General features: G+C 41.5%; 1 protein-coding gene across 1 annotated transcript; it reads left to right on the forward strand.

Annotated features, from left to right (window-relative positions):
- On the forward strand, nucleotides 1-14,819 carry LOC139377239 (sterile alpha motif domain-containing protein 7-like). The gene is made up of 7 exons (XM_071120245.1): nucleotides 1-379; nucleotides 10,266-10,401; nucleotides 10,852-11,176; nucleotides 12,504-13,144; nucleotides 13,277-13,398; nucleotides 13,700-13,810; nucleotides 13,995-14,819. The coding sequence occupies exons 2-7, from the start codon at nucleotides 10,299-10,301 to the stop codon at nucleotides 14,241-14,243; spliced, it is 1,551 nt and encodes a 516-aa protein (XP_070976346.1). The 5' UTR covers nucleotides 1-379; nucleotides 10,266-10,298; the 3' UTR covers nucleotides 14,244-14,819.
- The last annotated feature ends 1,541 nt before the right edge of the window (nucleotides 14,820-16,360 follow it).

Raw genomic sequence — 16,360 nt, forward strand, 5'->3', positions numbered from 1 at the left:
CGTAGTTGGATGAGGAGATCACCCCAATGTCAGGAAATAGGGGAGGGGGGGTGCTTAACTCGGGAGATAAAGCCAGGCTAATAGAGTTGAGGCAAAGCGGTATTTAAAGTTTTTTTTTTTTGGTTAAGGCCGTTAGTTAGCCGTTAGCTGCTGACACAGAACAGGGGTGTGGCTGATTGGCTGGTCACCACTTATCAGAGGTGTCAAGCTAGGCTGCTATACCAAGGCCCTGAGGAATCCATCAGCATCATATTCTGTGAACTCCTGACCTGAAGATACAGTGTAGCTTTAAGGTTTTTTATTTAGTTTAACTTCTCGTTCTGTCTACTCTGTTGGGACAAGTCAGTCACAAGCTGTTCTCATTGGCAGGAACTTGAAGGTGAGTCAAATTAACTTACCTCTGTCCTCTCCCCCTCCACTCTCTCTCTCTGTTACTCTTCAACCTTCTTCTCCCTATTCCCACTCTCTCATTCATTCTTCATTCTGTGCGTTTCAAAAGCTGAACACTAAAATAAGATGTTATTAAATTGAATAATGCAAAGAGCACAGATCTGTAAAAAAAATAAAGAAAAACAGTGGAACTCCTTAGAATTTGCTGAAGGTTCATTTTAGTAAACTTCACAATTTATGTGAAGCACATGATGGAAATGTGAGCTGCAGTATTTGGAACATAGGTTGGATGATGTGATTTCCTATCTAATTTAAATATTATGTTTATTTTGCTCACGCCCATTGGTTCATCCACACTGAACAAATAGTGTATGTTAAAACCACATGCACGTAAATTGCATATATATATATATATATATATATATTGCAGTTATATATATAATTACTGTTATATATATATATATATATATATTCTATCTACGTATACTCTACATATTTGAAAATGTATGTATTCACCAAATACACACTGTGAAATGCATTTTACAGTAGTTGCAATCAATCAATTTGTATTCACAAAAGTTGTTCCTTAAAGGGATAGTTCAGTGATTTATTCAAATTCGGGGTTTAAAAAAAAGGCTAATTTGAGCATTTGTAGACTATGTTTAGTCTAACTGTGGATAACTCCCTCCCCAAAAAGTGTGGATTGCAGTCACTCCTTGTCTATAGACAGGGTTGGGAAGGTTACTCATATCATCTTTTTCATTAAAGGCTAAACTGATCCTAGTTCAGCACCAGGGTTGAGTAGGTTTCTCATCTTATTCATTAGGATCTTGAAGGCTAAACTGATCCTAGTTCAGCACCAGGGTTGGGTATGTTTCTCATCTTATTCATTAGGATCTTAAAGGCTAAACTGATCCTAGTTCAGCACCAGGGTTGGGTAGTTTCTCATCTTATTCATTAGGATCTTAAACGCTAAACTGATCCTAGTTCAGCACCAGGGTTGGGTATGTTTCTCATCTTATTCATTAGGATCTTAAAGGCTAAACTGATCCTAGTTCAGCACCAGGGTTGGGTAGTTTCTCATCTTATTCATTAGGATCTTAAACGCTAAACTGATCCTAGTTCAGCACCAGGGTTGGGTAGGTTTCTCATCTTATTCATTATGATGTTAAAGGCTAAACTGATCCTAGTTCAGCACCAGGGTTGGGTAGTTTCTCATCTTATTCATTAGGATCTTAAAGGCTAAACTGATCCTAGTTCAGCACCAGGGTTGGGTATGTTTCTCATCTTATTCATTATGATGTTAAACGCTAAACTGATCCTAGTTCAGCACCAGGGTTGGGTAGGTTTCTCATCTTATTCATTAGGATCTTAAACGCTAAACTGATCCTAGTTCAGCACCAGGGTTGGGTATGTTTCTCATCTTATTCATTATGATGTTAAAGGCTAAACTGATCCTAGTTCAGCACCAGGGTTGGGTAGTTTCTCATCTTATTCATTAGGATCTTAAACGCTAAACTGATCCTAGTTCAGCACCAGGGTTGGGTAGGTTTATCATCTTATTCATTATGATGTTAAAGGCTAAACTGATCCTAGTTCAGCACCAGGGTTGGGTATGTTTCTCATCTTATTCATTAAGATGTTAAAGGCTAAACTGATCCTAGTTCAGCACCAGGGTTGGGTAGTTTCTCATCTTATTCATTAGGATCTTAAACGCTAAACTGATCCTAGTTCAGCACCAGGGTTGGGTAGTTTCTCATCTTATTCATTAGGATCTTGAAGGCTAAACTGATCCTAGTTCAGCACCAGGGTTGGGTAGTTTCTCATCTTATTCATTAGGATCTTAAACGCTAAACTGATCCTAGTTCAGCACCAGGGTTGGGTATGTTTCTCATCTTATTCATTATGATGTTAACTAGGCAAGTCAGTTAACCTCTAGCGACGAGCAATCCCGTATCCGGGAGCGTCATCATTGCCTCAAACGCATTACCATAACGCAACGTTTTCTATTCATGAAAATCGCAAATGAAATGAAATAAATATATTCAAACACAAGCTTAGCCTTTTGTTAACAACACTGTCATCTCAGATTTTCAAAATATGCTTTTCAACCAAAGCTACACAAGCATTTGTGTAAGAGTATTGATAGCCTAGCATAGCTTTAAGCCTAGCATTCAGCAGGCAACATTTTCATAAAAACAAGAAAAGCATTCAAATAAAATCATTTACCTTTGAAGAACTTCGGATGATTTCAATGACGAGACTCTCAGATAGCAAATGTTCATTTTTTCCAAAAAGATTATTTGTGTTGGCGAAATAGCTTCGTTTTGTTCATCACGTTTGGCTAAGAAAAATACCGGAAAATGCAGTCACTACAAATTAGCTCCATAATATCGACAGAAACATGGCAAACGTTGTTTAGAATCAATCCTCAAGGTGTTTTTCACATATCTATTCGATAATATATCAGTCCTGACAGTTGGTTTCCCATCAGAAGCGAATAGAAAAATACTGCAGCTGGAGATTACACAATAATTTCAACGGAGGACACCAAGCGACCACCTGGTAAATGTAGTCTCTTATGGTCAATCTTCCAATGATATGCCTACAAATACGTCACAATGCTGTAGACACCTTGGGGAAAAAGTGGAAAAAGTAAGCTGACTCCTAGCACCTTCACAGCCATATAAGGAGTCATTGGCATGAGGTGGTTTCAAAAAATTTGGCACTTCCTGATTGGATTTTTATCTGGGTTTCGCCTTTAAAGGCTAAACTGATCCTAGTTCAGCACCAGGGTTGGGTATGTTTCTCATCTTATTCATTATGATGTTAAAGGCTAAACTGATCCTAGTTCAGCACCAGGGTTGGGTAGGTTTCTCATCTTATTCATTAGGATCTTAAACGCTAAACTGATCCTAGTTCAGCACCAGGGTTGGGTATGTTTCTCATCTTATTCATTATGATGTTAAAGGCTAAACTGATCCTAGTTCAGCACCAGGGTTGGGTATGTTTCTCATCTTATTCATTATGATGTTAAAGGCTAAACTGATCCTAGTTCAGCACCAGGGTTGGGTAGGTTTCTCATCTTATTCATTATGATGTTAAAGGCTAAACTGATCCTAGTTCAGCACCAGGGTTGGGTAGGTTTCTCATCTTATTCATTAGGATCTTAAAGGCTAAACTGATCCTAGTTCAGCACCAGGGTTGGGTAGTTTCTCATCTTATTCATTAGGATCTTAAACGCTAAACTGATCCTAGTTCAGCACCAGGGTTGGGTAGTTTCTCATCTTATTCATTAGGATCTTAAACGCTAAACTGATCCTAGTTCAGCACCAGGGTTGGGTATGTTTCTCATCTTATTCATTAGGATCTTAAAGGCTAAACTGATCCTAGTTCAGCACCAGGGTTGGGTAGGTTTCTCATCTTATTCATTAGGATCTTAAACGCTAAACTGATCCTAGTTCAGCACCAGGGTTGGGTAGTTTCTCATCTTATTCATTAGGATCTTAAACGCTAAACTGATCCTAGTTCAGCACCAGGGTTGGGTAGGTTTCTCATCTTATTCATTATGATGTTAAAGGCTAAACTGATCCTAGTTCAGCACCAGGGTTGGGTAGGTTTCTCATCTTATTCATTATGATGTTAAAGGCTAAACTGATCCTAGTTCAGCACCAGGGTTGAGTAGTTTCTCATCTTATTCATTATGATGTTAAAGGCTAAACTGATCCTAGTTCATCACCAGGGTTGGTTGGATAGGTTACTTTCTAAATGTAATCCGTTTCAGTTACCTGTCTAAAGTGATAATCAGTAATATAACTTTTGGATTACCCAAAACTCAGCAACCTAATCATTTTACTTTAATTTACTTTCCTCGTTAGAACAAGACAAAAAAGGATCTATCAAACGCATTTGGTGTGTCATCATAGTGGCCTCTGACTTGTGATCAGACTCGCTTAGGTAGGAACAAACTTAAACGTGCGTCTTTTTTTCAATGCTGAATGTCATTGAGAAAATGGAAAGGTGTCATAATGTTGTTTTTTTCTCTCCCTCAAACATCATTTCTGAATTTAAAAGTAATCAGAGAACTAATCCATTTGTTTTTCAAAAGTATTTGTAATCTGATTACAATATTTTAGTTTGTAGCGTAACTGATTAGTAACGGGGTTTTGTAACTAGATAACATGTCATTCTTTACTTACCCAACCCGGTCTATAGTCTACGTTCAGGGTAAGGAAATGAATATAAAAATATGTAGAATACTGTAGCTGAACTGTCCCTTTAACTTTTTGTCTGTTGAGTTATTTTATTTAATTTATGTAAAATATTTAGGTAATGATGCCGTGAACTATGCAGTTGTAGGTAGCACGGACAGTTAAAAACAAATATATATATATTTACATTTTTTTTAAACTTTACCTCTCAAACCTGGTCTGTACTCACATGTGCTCATCTAATTAAATCAAAATCTAATTAAAATATCAACCTCATCGATATCTAAACCTCGGGTTCATTCAAACATGCTAACAGCGTGTTGATGGTCTCAGCAAAAGTATGTCTAGCATTTGTTTGTCACTTAAGATGATTATAACGTTCCAGACGATGCTTCTGTCTTGTCTGATATGACCTCCCCAAATGCAAGGCTTCATGTAAGTCGTCAGCAATTTTCCTTTAATTCATTCTTGTAATGAGATTAGCCCGGGCAGCCGCAAATCCAGGCACCCGGAGCTCTAGTCTTAGATACAGGCTTCCACTTGTCACATGCAGGCCAAAACTCCAGTTGCTGTGTGCAAACACGTCAGATCAAATGTGGAAACTCCTACATCTCACTGTTCGAAAACCTCAAGTTTTTAAGGTTTTTAAAAATGCACATGTTTATCCAAATGAATGGCATTACTTTAGTGGCTTGATTTCAAATGTACCATAGAATCAGCTACAGTAGGAGCTTAGTTAGTAAGTCAGTTAGTGAGGATTGATTAACTGGGTGTCATTAGTCTAATGTTTCGGACTCCATCTAAAGGTCATCTATTACATTTTGGAGGTGACGATAATAGTTCAATATTTGAGTTAACTATCCCTTTAAAATACGCAATGTGGTCATTTGATTGACTTTAGTATATTCCGTAACACTTTACTTGACACCCAGCATCATAACATGTTATGACCCAAATATTTACACCTGTTGTGACATATGTTGTGTTATTTTATGGCTGGTTGTGACACCTACATAAGACTGTCAAAACCCCCACAAAACCTACCACACAAGGCAAAACATTCCATTACACCATAGCCTACGTGTCAACAGTATGTTTATGTTTTATCATTTTTGGGAGAAACAACCCATATTAAATTATCGTTGTAATTGCGCACACATTGATATCACACATACATCCACCGTAATGCTCTGTTGCTGATGACTGGGATGAATGCAGGAGCAGATTTCAGGAGCAGGACAAGACACCCTCTTTTTGACTCATGACTGATATATATATATATATATATATATATATATATATATATATATACCTTTATTTAACTAGGCAAGTCAGTTAAGAACAAATTATTATAAGGGCCTGTACTTGATAGGCCTATCTGGCTTATACAGTGGGGCAAAAAAGGATTTAGTCAGCCACCAATTGTGCAAGTTCTCCCACTTAAAAAGATGAGAGAGGCCTGTCATTTTCATCATAGGTACACTTCAACTATGACAGACAAAATGAGAGAGAAAAAAATCATAAAATCACATTGTAGGATTTTTAATGAATTTATTTGCAAATTATAGTGGAAAATAAGTATTTGGTCACCTAAAAACAAGCAAGATTTCTGGCTCTCACAGACATGTAACTTCTTCTTTAAGAGGCTCCTCTGTCCTCCACTCGTTACCTGTATTAATGGCACCTGTTTGAACTTGTTATCAGTATAAAATACACTGAAAAGCATCATTTCAAAACGGTTCATATCCGTACACACAATATCTAGGTCTAATAAATGGTGCAGTGCCATTTCAAAACAAGATATATAAAATGGCTGTGTCTCTTCACAGCCCACTTTGTGCAGTTAGTTGTTCTTTTATCTGATTTTTGAAACTGGTTTTATCACTAGCTTGAGTTACCTGTGGTGGCAGAGAGTTCCATGTAGTAATGAGTTTCCCAGGCTCTGTTCTGGACCTGGGGACTGTGAAGAGACCTCTGGTTGCATGTCTATTGTTGTACAGATGCGTGTCCGAACTGTGTGCCAGCTGCTTGAACAAACAGTTCGTTACCTTCAACACATTAATACCTCGCATAAAGACCAATAGTGATACAGTCAATGTCTCCTCAACTTTGAGCCAGGAGAGACTGACATGCATGGTACTGACACTTTCCCTCCATGTACATCTAAGTGCAATACGTGCTGCTTTGTTCTGGACCAACTGATTGGCTGATTCTGGACCAACTAACAGGCTGATTGGTCGGCTGTTTGAACCATTTCAAGGGTGCTCTGCTATTCTTGGGTAGCGGAATGACCTTTGCCCCCCTCCACGTCTGAGGGCACACATCGTCTTCTAGGCTTAAATTGTATTCCGCTACCAACCTCAGCAATGTGCCATCCAGGTTGTCGGTACCAGGTCCTTATTTATAGATAGCAACAATTGTTTCACCTCTTCCACACCCACTTTGTAGAACTCAAAACTACAGTGCTTGTCTTCCATTATTTGGTCCATTGTGCATGAAATATGAAGGCTCAGAATTTGTTGTTTGACCAACAAATATTTTTCACATCTTTAACATTGGAGTCATTGTAAAAAAAAAAACTCTTGTATATAATATAATTATAATCGTTTAAACACAATTTTAGGTCCGGTCTTTGGAACATTGTTTTTTCTAGTTAAGGCTTTAATGATCGCTACATCTGATGGGTGTGGATACTGCTCTAGAGCAGATTTCTGTAACGTTAGTAAAGATGTGATCAATACACATGGAGGATTTAGTTCCTGTTCTGTTTCTAAACACCCTGGTGGGTTGACTGATAACCGGAACCAGATTACAACAGGCATTTTACAGTGAATTGTACAGTAGTTGCTCAGCTGTATGGCAAGTCCTAGTGTGTGCTGCAATAGGGGCCAGGCCTCTCTGGCTTCCCTCGGACTCTTCTTGGTTCAAGTTCATACAAGCCCTACTCTTCCTGTAAAAGATTAATTACTGAGTACAAGCTGTTTTTCCAGCTGAGCGCTATACCTCAAAGACTAGTGTCCCCTCTTCTGACTGGTAGTTCAGTGATAATAGTAGGGATAGGCTTGAATGTACAGTAGTCTGTTGTTTTCGTAGCGTTGGTTTGGTCACTAACCGGGTGAGTTTTCATTTATTTATTACACGCATAGACATACTTATACTCATAGACATACTCACTTTACCGCTACCTACGTGTACAAATGACCTGGACTAACCGGTACCCCCGCACACTGACTCGGTACCGGTACCCCCTGTATATAGCCTCGTTATTGTTATTGTTACTTTTTATTAAACTTTAGTTTATTTAGTAAATATTTTCTTAACTCTATTTTCTTATAAATGCATTGTTGGGTTAAGGGCTTGTAAGTAAGCATTTCACGGTAAGGTCTACTACACCTGTTGTATTCGGCTCATGTGACAAATAAAATGTGATTTAATTCATACTGACATTCACGCAGGCAAAATGACACTATGATGCAATAGATTTTTCCTTACACTCACATTATGGAGACATTTTACACGTAAACTCTTAGTACACAATATACTGTACTCAACACAGATATCCCCCCCCCCCCCCCCCACACACACCCCCCCAAAAAAAACACTTATGTAAATTTACATTCAGGCTACCTGAGGAGGACAGATAAAACCTTGAGCCGTCCATGTATTAATCCACTATGGTGTATGTCATCTTTTTAAATGTTCTCTCTTCTTACCTCTATCCGTTCCTTTTGTATATTTGCTGAGTTTAATAGATGAAAGATAAAAGGTTGTGTGGAGAGTGACATTGGTAGCAGGGACCAGGGTGACCATGCTTGCGTGTGGCGCCACATATTTGCCCATAAACCAATTTCCCTCCACCAGATTTATCCCCCAAGGTGTTTTCAGGACATCTCAAGGGGCTGATGGAGGCTAATAAGATTATCACTCAAGGTGTATTGTCTGGTGTGCTTACAGGCAAGGTTTGCTGAGGTAAAACTCCTAAACGCCCGGATTACCTCCAACACATCCCTTTAAAGTGCTGTATAGTCAGGATTTAGCTAATCGGATAGTGGGGGGAGGGAGGGCCAGGTTGGAAGACACACGGGTCAGCAGATGTTCTCGGGGCCTGGCAGACTAGATGGGACTAACAGGAGGATTAGATGGGTCTGTGAGGGAACTTTAGGGGACTGTGGGGTAGTATGGTACACCACTGACTGGGGATAAAGGCTGCTAACGGTTAGGGATAGGCTGGATCTTATGGGGGGGATTATTTAGGCAAGTATATTTTGTCAGGGGTGTGTTGTCATAGGTTACCCCATAGGTGTATCTAGACACACGCGCACACATACACACACGCACACACACACACACACACACACACACACACACACACACACACACACACACACACACACACACACACACACACACACACACACACACACACACACATAAAGGAGAGATACCCAGTCATTTCAGTAACGCCATGACCACAGTTATTTCAGAGCCACCTTCGACATAATATTTTCCTGTAGTATGGGTTAAAAAATTGGAGTCCATTTTTTTATGGATATAAATCTACAGCCCACACTGGTCCCGGATTAAAGCACTTGTCTGTTCAGTGTTATATTTATTCATTAGATGCTAATCAGAGGTGTCTAAGTCAATCAGGTGTAATGACAAGCTGCAATGATATGCGCTATGTGTGTGTGTATGTGTGTGTGTGTGTGTGTGTGTGTGTGTGTGGGTGTGATAATTAAAAGGATTGTTGTTGTAGCAGAGAGAAAGAGGTATATGGAGTCAGAAAGTGTTCCAATGTTCCTTTCTGCTCTGAGGTGAATCTAGAGTCTAGACAGTATTCCTCAATCCTCAATATAGCTTTGGTTGCTCGACCGAAACTTAATTGTCAACTTTTGACAACAGTTTCTTTTTTTATATCTCAATGTCATCAGTCTTGTCTCTCTCTCTCTCTCTCTCTCTCTCTCTCTCTCTCTCTCTCTCTCTCTCTCTCTCCCTTAAAGACCATTGATGAAAACATGCTTAGCAACGATTAGCAATCCTCACATGCCTATTAAGTGTACTAGTTATGGTAGTATTGTAACGTAAGGGTTTATTGATGGACAGTACACACGTGATCACTGACGAGTAGTAGCCTAATCTTTTCTGAGTCCTGAGGACTTATGTTGCATCCCTCTTGGGCTATAACTTAGTTAATTGGGCTAACACGGTATTGAGTCACACCAACCACCCATGTTTGATATCTATCTGTTCAGTTACATCAGCACACAGTAACTGTATGCCATCATTTTAATCATAGAGGGCCTTTCAATGTATAGGTCATGGTTGCCTCCTAGTGGTGAAATATGAAAATGACAAGCAATTTAAAGAAGGTTGCTAAAAGGGGACTTAACTAAGACTAATTAACACTAATCTGCTCAACACCACTTTACCTTTTTTTATACTGGGCAAGTGCGGTCTTTCCTGTACCAGGTATATGTAAGCAAGGTTCCTTCCTTCTTAAAGGACCAATTAGATTAAAACAAGTACTTGAAAACAGACTAAATCACTGTTAGCTAACCATCTGAGGGACCAATCAGCAATATCCCAGGGACCAATGCTGATCCACGGGCCACAGGTTGACAAACACTGGTCTTAAATACTAATCTCCTCATCTCGGTTCCACAGAGAGGCAGTTTCCTAGAGGTCATAGGTCAGGCCATGACCCCGAGGGAGCAGCTGAGAAAGATGTCAGCGATGGGGGAGCAGGGGGCTCTGGATGAGAAACACTGGTACCGCCTGGTCAATGGCATGTCTGCTGGAGGTAAGGCTGATCCACCTGGCTTGAATCTGCATGTCTCTCCGTTAGCCTGCTGAGCTAAAGTCCTAGGTATTAGCTCGTTCATCCTTGCCTAGAAAATTCCCTCAACCTAACCAAGAGCATTCATACTCTTCCATACCTTAGACGCAGGAGCTTTTCACTGACCTAGGTAATTACTGGGGCCCAGAACTTTACCTGATCAGGTCACATGGTCAGTGGAAACTTTGGGCCCTAGTTTTGTATCGACTTCTAAATGGCGTGACACATCCACCATCGAAGGCTAGGTATTTCAGAAGGTTAGGTATTTCAGAAGGTTAGGTATTTCAGTAGTCCTGCATGTTAGAGCTCGAAGCCTAAGATTTTCACTGTACCCTGCAATCACACCTGCAACCCTGTACATGTGACTGTTAAACACTCTGAATCTGAATCGTGTTGCGCTGTGTTTCGTCGCAGAGCTACGTCAGCGGCAGGAGATGATGATGAGAAACCAGATGACCATGACTCCTCAGATCCTGGCCCAGGGACAGCAGAGGCTACAGGGGGTGCCCACCCAGTTTGAGCCCCGCTTCATGGAAAGAGAGCTAGCTCCTCCCTCTGAGATGGTATCTTCTGAGGTCAGGCAGATGCACATGGGGGGTCACCTCGGTCCGCCCATGCCCCCACACCCTGGTATACCTGGCAGGGGCTTCCCTGGAGCTGGCTATAGCTTCATGCCCTCAGAGCCCATGGAGACAGTTGCCCGGCGACAGGAGCTCATCCACAAGCAGAACATCGCCAGGTACGGTCTGACATTGATCTGTAGCTGCATGTTACAGGACATGTCAAAGTACACGTCATGGACTCAAGGGCTTTGGAAATCATAGCCCTCCCTTTTACGGGCCCCTTCAACTTAATACCAAGAGCCTGTTTCATGCACTACATTACAGAACAGTTGGCAGATATGATTTGATTAAATACAGAGCCTATACACAGAGCACATGTGACCTACAAATGTGTATTGTTATATATATATATATATATGTGTAGTGTTCGGTTACGTCTGATTGGTGTATTGTGATGTCTAACTGGTGTATTGTTACGTCTGATTGGTGTATTGTCACGTCTGATTGGTGTGTTACGTCTGATTGGTGTATTGTCACGTCTGATTGGTGTGTCACGTCTGATTGGTGTGTTACGTCTGATTGGTGTGTTACGTCTGATTGGTGTGTTACGTCTGATTGGTGTGTTACATCTGATTGGTGTGTTACGTCTGATTGGTGTGTTACATCTGATTGGTGTATTGGTTTGTGTTGGTGTGTGTTGTTACGTCTGATTGATGTGTTACGTTTGATTGGTGTATTGTTACGTCTGATTGGTGTGTTGTTACGTCTGATTGGTGTGTTGTTACGTCTGATTGGTGTGTTGTTACGTCTGATTGGTGTGTTGTTACGTCTGATTGGTGTGTTGTTACGTCTGATTGGTGTGTTGTTACGTCTGATTGGTGTATTGTTACGTCTGATTGGTGTGTTACGTCTGATTGGTTTATTGTTACATACGTCTGATTGGTGTGTTACATCTGATTGGTGTATTGTTACGTCTGATTGATGTGTTACGTCGGATTGGTGTGTTGTTACGTCTGATTGGTGTGTTGTTACGTCTGATTGGTGTGTTACGTCTGATTGGTTTATTGCTACATCTGATTGGTGTGTTACGTCTGATTGGTTTATTGTTACATCTGATTGGTGTGTTACGTCTGATTGGTTTATTGTTACATACGTCTGATTGGTGTGTTACATCTGATTGGTGTATTGTTACGTCTGATTGATGTGTTACGTCGGATTGGTGTGTTGTTACGTCTGATTGGTGTGTTACGTCTGATTGGTTTATTGCTACATCTGATTGGTGTGTTACGTCTGATTGGTTTATTGTTACATCTGTTTGGTGTGTTGCGTCTGATTGGTTTATTGTTACATACGTCTGATTGGTGTGTTACATCTGATTGGTGTATTGTTACGTCTGATTGGTGTGTTACGTTAGTTGGTGTATTGTTATGTCTGATCGGTGTGTTGTTATGTCTGATTGGTGTATTGTTACGTCTAACTGGTTTGTATTGGTTGTTTTTTCAGGATGGAGATGAATGCCATCCTCCATCAGAAGGAGATGGAGAACGCGCATCAGAAGGGTCTGATGGGTATGGAGGCGCCCATGATGTACCAGTCCAATGCCATGGCGTTCAGAGGGCGCCAACGCCTCCCAGACGGCCACGACGTCTTCGTCCACCGCACCACCCTGGAGGAAATGCAGGCCAACAGCCTCCTGATGTCCTCCAGCCCCTATCCACCAATCAGCACGCTGCAGAGGGAAAGGAGCCGCAGGGTCGGTCGCAGGGCAGCTAATCACAAGAGCACAGAGAGCCACGCGTCGGGCCCGAAGGGCCAATCGGAAGACAAGAGCGTGGAGCAGAGTCCCGGCGGTGCCTCGGGAGAGGAGAAAGAGGCGGAGGGGAAAATGGACATGGGAGGGGAGGCGGCCAGCAAACAACATCAAACCAAAATGGACGCACAGCTCTCGGCGGGCAGCAGGAAGAGCTACAAGGAGGAGGAGCAGGGCCTGCGCAAGGCCTGCATAAACAGTCAAGATGGCTGCCCTGACGTTACCAACTGCAACAGTGGCGCCAGCGACAAAGACATGCCTGGCCAATGCTCTGCGTTCCAGTATCCCTCCGCCAGTGGGCCTATCCCAGGCATGCCTTACATGTTCCCTCATGGTGGGTCTACTTTCTACAGTCTTATTTTGATCAAAACTCTCAGGGGTTTGTGCTGCTGTCTTTGATTTGATTTGTATCATTTATTTGACCAAGGGATAGATGTGAGCCGTGTGTGTGTGTTGTTTTGATCAGGGCACCCCAATCTCTTTCTCAACGGAGAAGATATGTCCTCTATCCAAGACCTCAGGAAGTGGACAGTGGACGACGTGTACAACTTCATCAACAACATACCCAGCTGCTCTGAATATGCTCAGGTTGGTGTCTTTTCCTGGTCATCATCAAAACAGTAGAGTGACTTCCTGCTTACAAAAATCAATTACAACAGAATTCAAATCTGCCAGGACTGTCACTGTTGTTTCTTAACAGTTTGCACCCTCCCCCGAGACAGTCCCACTTTGCAGGTTTGAATTCTGTTGTTGGTGATTTTTGTAAACAGAAAGTTGCCTCGCTGTATATAGTGTCATACTGCTGCACCTGCCTTTTAAAAGATGTTCTTCTAACTGGTTAAACGTTCCTGTATCCCTCCTCCTCATGTTACCTGATTATTCCCTGCAGACGTTCAAGGACCACGTGATAGATGGGGAAACGTTGCCGCTCCTGACAGAAGACCATCTACTGGACACCATGGGACTGAAGCTGGGCCCTGCACTCAAGATACGATCACAGGTAGACAAACCATCAAACAAATTTGGACAGCAGACCAAAAGATTTTCAAGTGCTGTCTATTTAATTTTCAATGGGATTAAATATTTTGCAAATCATTTTCGGGGAAAAAAAGTATTGATGCACATTGTTTCAGCACATTGTTTATTACAATACCTTTTGGCATCTCTATCTCTGTCCCACCCAGGTGTCTCGACGGCTAGGCAGCATGTTTTATATGATGAACCTCCCGCTCGCCGCCGCCGCCGCTCTGCAGGCCGCCCCTGAGAAGGCAGGAGGAGGCCGATCGTCAGAGATCAGCTCCCCTGTTAACTGTAACAGTGTGGAGATGATGGGCAGCCCGTGCACCAGAGACCCAGAGGGCCTGAAACCAACCGACTCCCTCCCAGAGATTGACAACCCCTCTCCCCCTTCGGCCAGCAGTGGAACTGCCTGAGGCATCAGTGTGTGGGAGAAGAGTCGTCAGCCAGTGGTTCAGATCCAAGTCGACCACTAGCCCCTACCACATACATATAGACACATACCCTCTAAGGACTTCATGTAGATTTTTAAGCATTGGATGGGTATAAGTGATATAGTAACAGCTGCATCTTGCCCTCTGATTGGCTAGATGGAATTGTTGCTGTGTTGGATACACCTGTCCAACTTTCAGAAGTGCACAGGGAGTAGGAAATAGGGTTCGAATAGGAATTCAGCAAGTGTTTCAGCCCAAAGAGCTGCTTGTAAGCTGCTAACCATTTCCGTCAGGCAATGGTGTTCAGTTTTCTAGTGTGTGCCCTGCAGTGTTTAAACTGCTAGGTGTATGATGGCATTTTTGTATGTATTTAGTTACAGTTGAAATGTTTGGTACTTTTTTTCCACCATGTTTCAGATTCAAGATGGAGGCATTAAACCCCAAGCCATTAGCAATATAGATGGCTTGATGAAGAATGGGAAGAACACTGAATATACACATGACCTCTGTGTTTGGGGGGAAAATAAACTGTATTATGTAAATATTAATGCATTTATTGTGTTTTTGTAGCAAAGTGCTTTCCAATGAATATGCGTGATATTATCAGTTTTAATGAATATAAATGATTGATTTTAACGTCACAATGTAGCCTATCAAATCACAGTTTTTTAATACGTTTTCTGTGTTTTCTGGTTCAGTTTTGAAACATTTTTAATGTAGCAATGTACACTGAACATCAATCATATAAATAATTTATATGTCGATAGCTACACTTTATCTGAAATTGTACAGTTGGCACTCATCCAGTTTATCTACATTCAGGGGCGGACTGGGACCAGAAATTGGCCCTGGCATTTCTAAAACACAGGCCTATTTTTTTTCCTTGAGGCCCCCTGATTATTAACCAGATAATGATCAAGTTAGACAGGCCCACTTGGCACTTTTTTTATCAGCCCATCTGCCCGAAATGCCAGAGGGCCAGTCCACCTGTGTACATTAGAATGAACACCCTTGACCCATTTGAGCACATTAGAATGAACACCCTTGACCCATTAGAGCACGTTAGAATGAACACCCTTGACCCATTAGAGCACATTAGAATGAACACCCTTGACCCATTAGAGCACATTAGAATGAACACCCTTGACCCATTAGAGCACATTAGAATGAACACCCTTGACCCATTAGAGCACATTAGAATGAACACCCTTGACCCATTAGAGCACATTAGAATGAACACCCTTGACCCCGTCGTTTGAGATACCGTGGTGGTAAGGCTATTTCAAATTCAAATCACATGCTTTGATACTAACAGAAGCCAAATATAATTAGCATAAGATAACATTATTATTACAAGGTGATTAATTCGATATTGATTTCTCGAAGAAGGGTCTCTTGTTGAAGAAACTCACCTTTGGAATGGTCCATGCTACCCGGGATCCCAGGGATGTCACTACCCCATTGAAGTTTACATTTTAAAATGGTTAATGGTTAAATGGTTAAAAAGGTTTACGGTTAAGGTTAGGCTAAGGGTAGGATTTAAGGTTTTACAACCCTTGCCTTTTGGCTGATCCATTTGTGGTTTCAGGTGTGGGGGAAAACCGAGTTGGGTGCTGTGGAATCAGTGAGGGTAACCAGAAGTTGTCTTGTGATGATTGTTTGTGTTTCTGCTGGTCAGAAGGAGCAAGTGCTCCATGTTAAATGAATGGAGGCACTGAGATGTGATTTTGCTCTCAAGAAAAGGGCGCCATTGAAAGGAGTGATTACTGGGGCAGCGGTAAATGTGAAAGATGACCAACTGAAGGGAAGATTCCCGGTGTTTGTGATGCTCGTCGTTTGGTGCGACACAGACAGGGTGGCGTGAGTGGTGGAACAGAAGAGTCATTGTCTGTTCTTTTGAGTTTTGATGTTAAGTTTTTGCCTGACAAATTGATGTTAGGATATATACGTTTTCCTGTATGAGCTTTTGTGCCGAATACATTACGTTGTTACAGGTGTGACGCTTATGGGCATGTGGCAACAGTGTGTAGGAGGGAGGTTCCTAGGTGGGAGAAGTGTGCAGAAGGGCATGAGACAAATAAATGTGTAGCATTGGGGAA

The sequence above is a fragment of the Oncorhynchus clarkii genome, chromosome 20 (genome assembly GCF_045791955.1).
Source record: "Oncorhynchus clarkii lewisi isolate Uvic-CL-2024 chromosome 20, UVic_Ocla_1.0, whole genome shotgun sequence".
Lineage (NCBI taxonomy): Eukaryota > Metazoa > Chordata > Actinopteri > Salmoniformes > Salmonidae > Oncorhynchus > Oncorhynchus clarkii.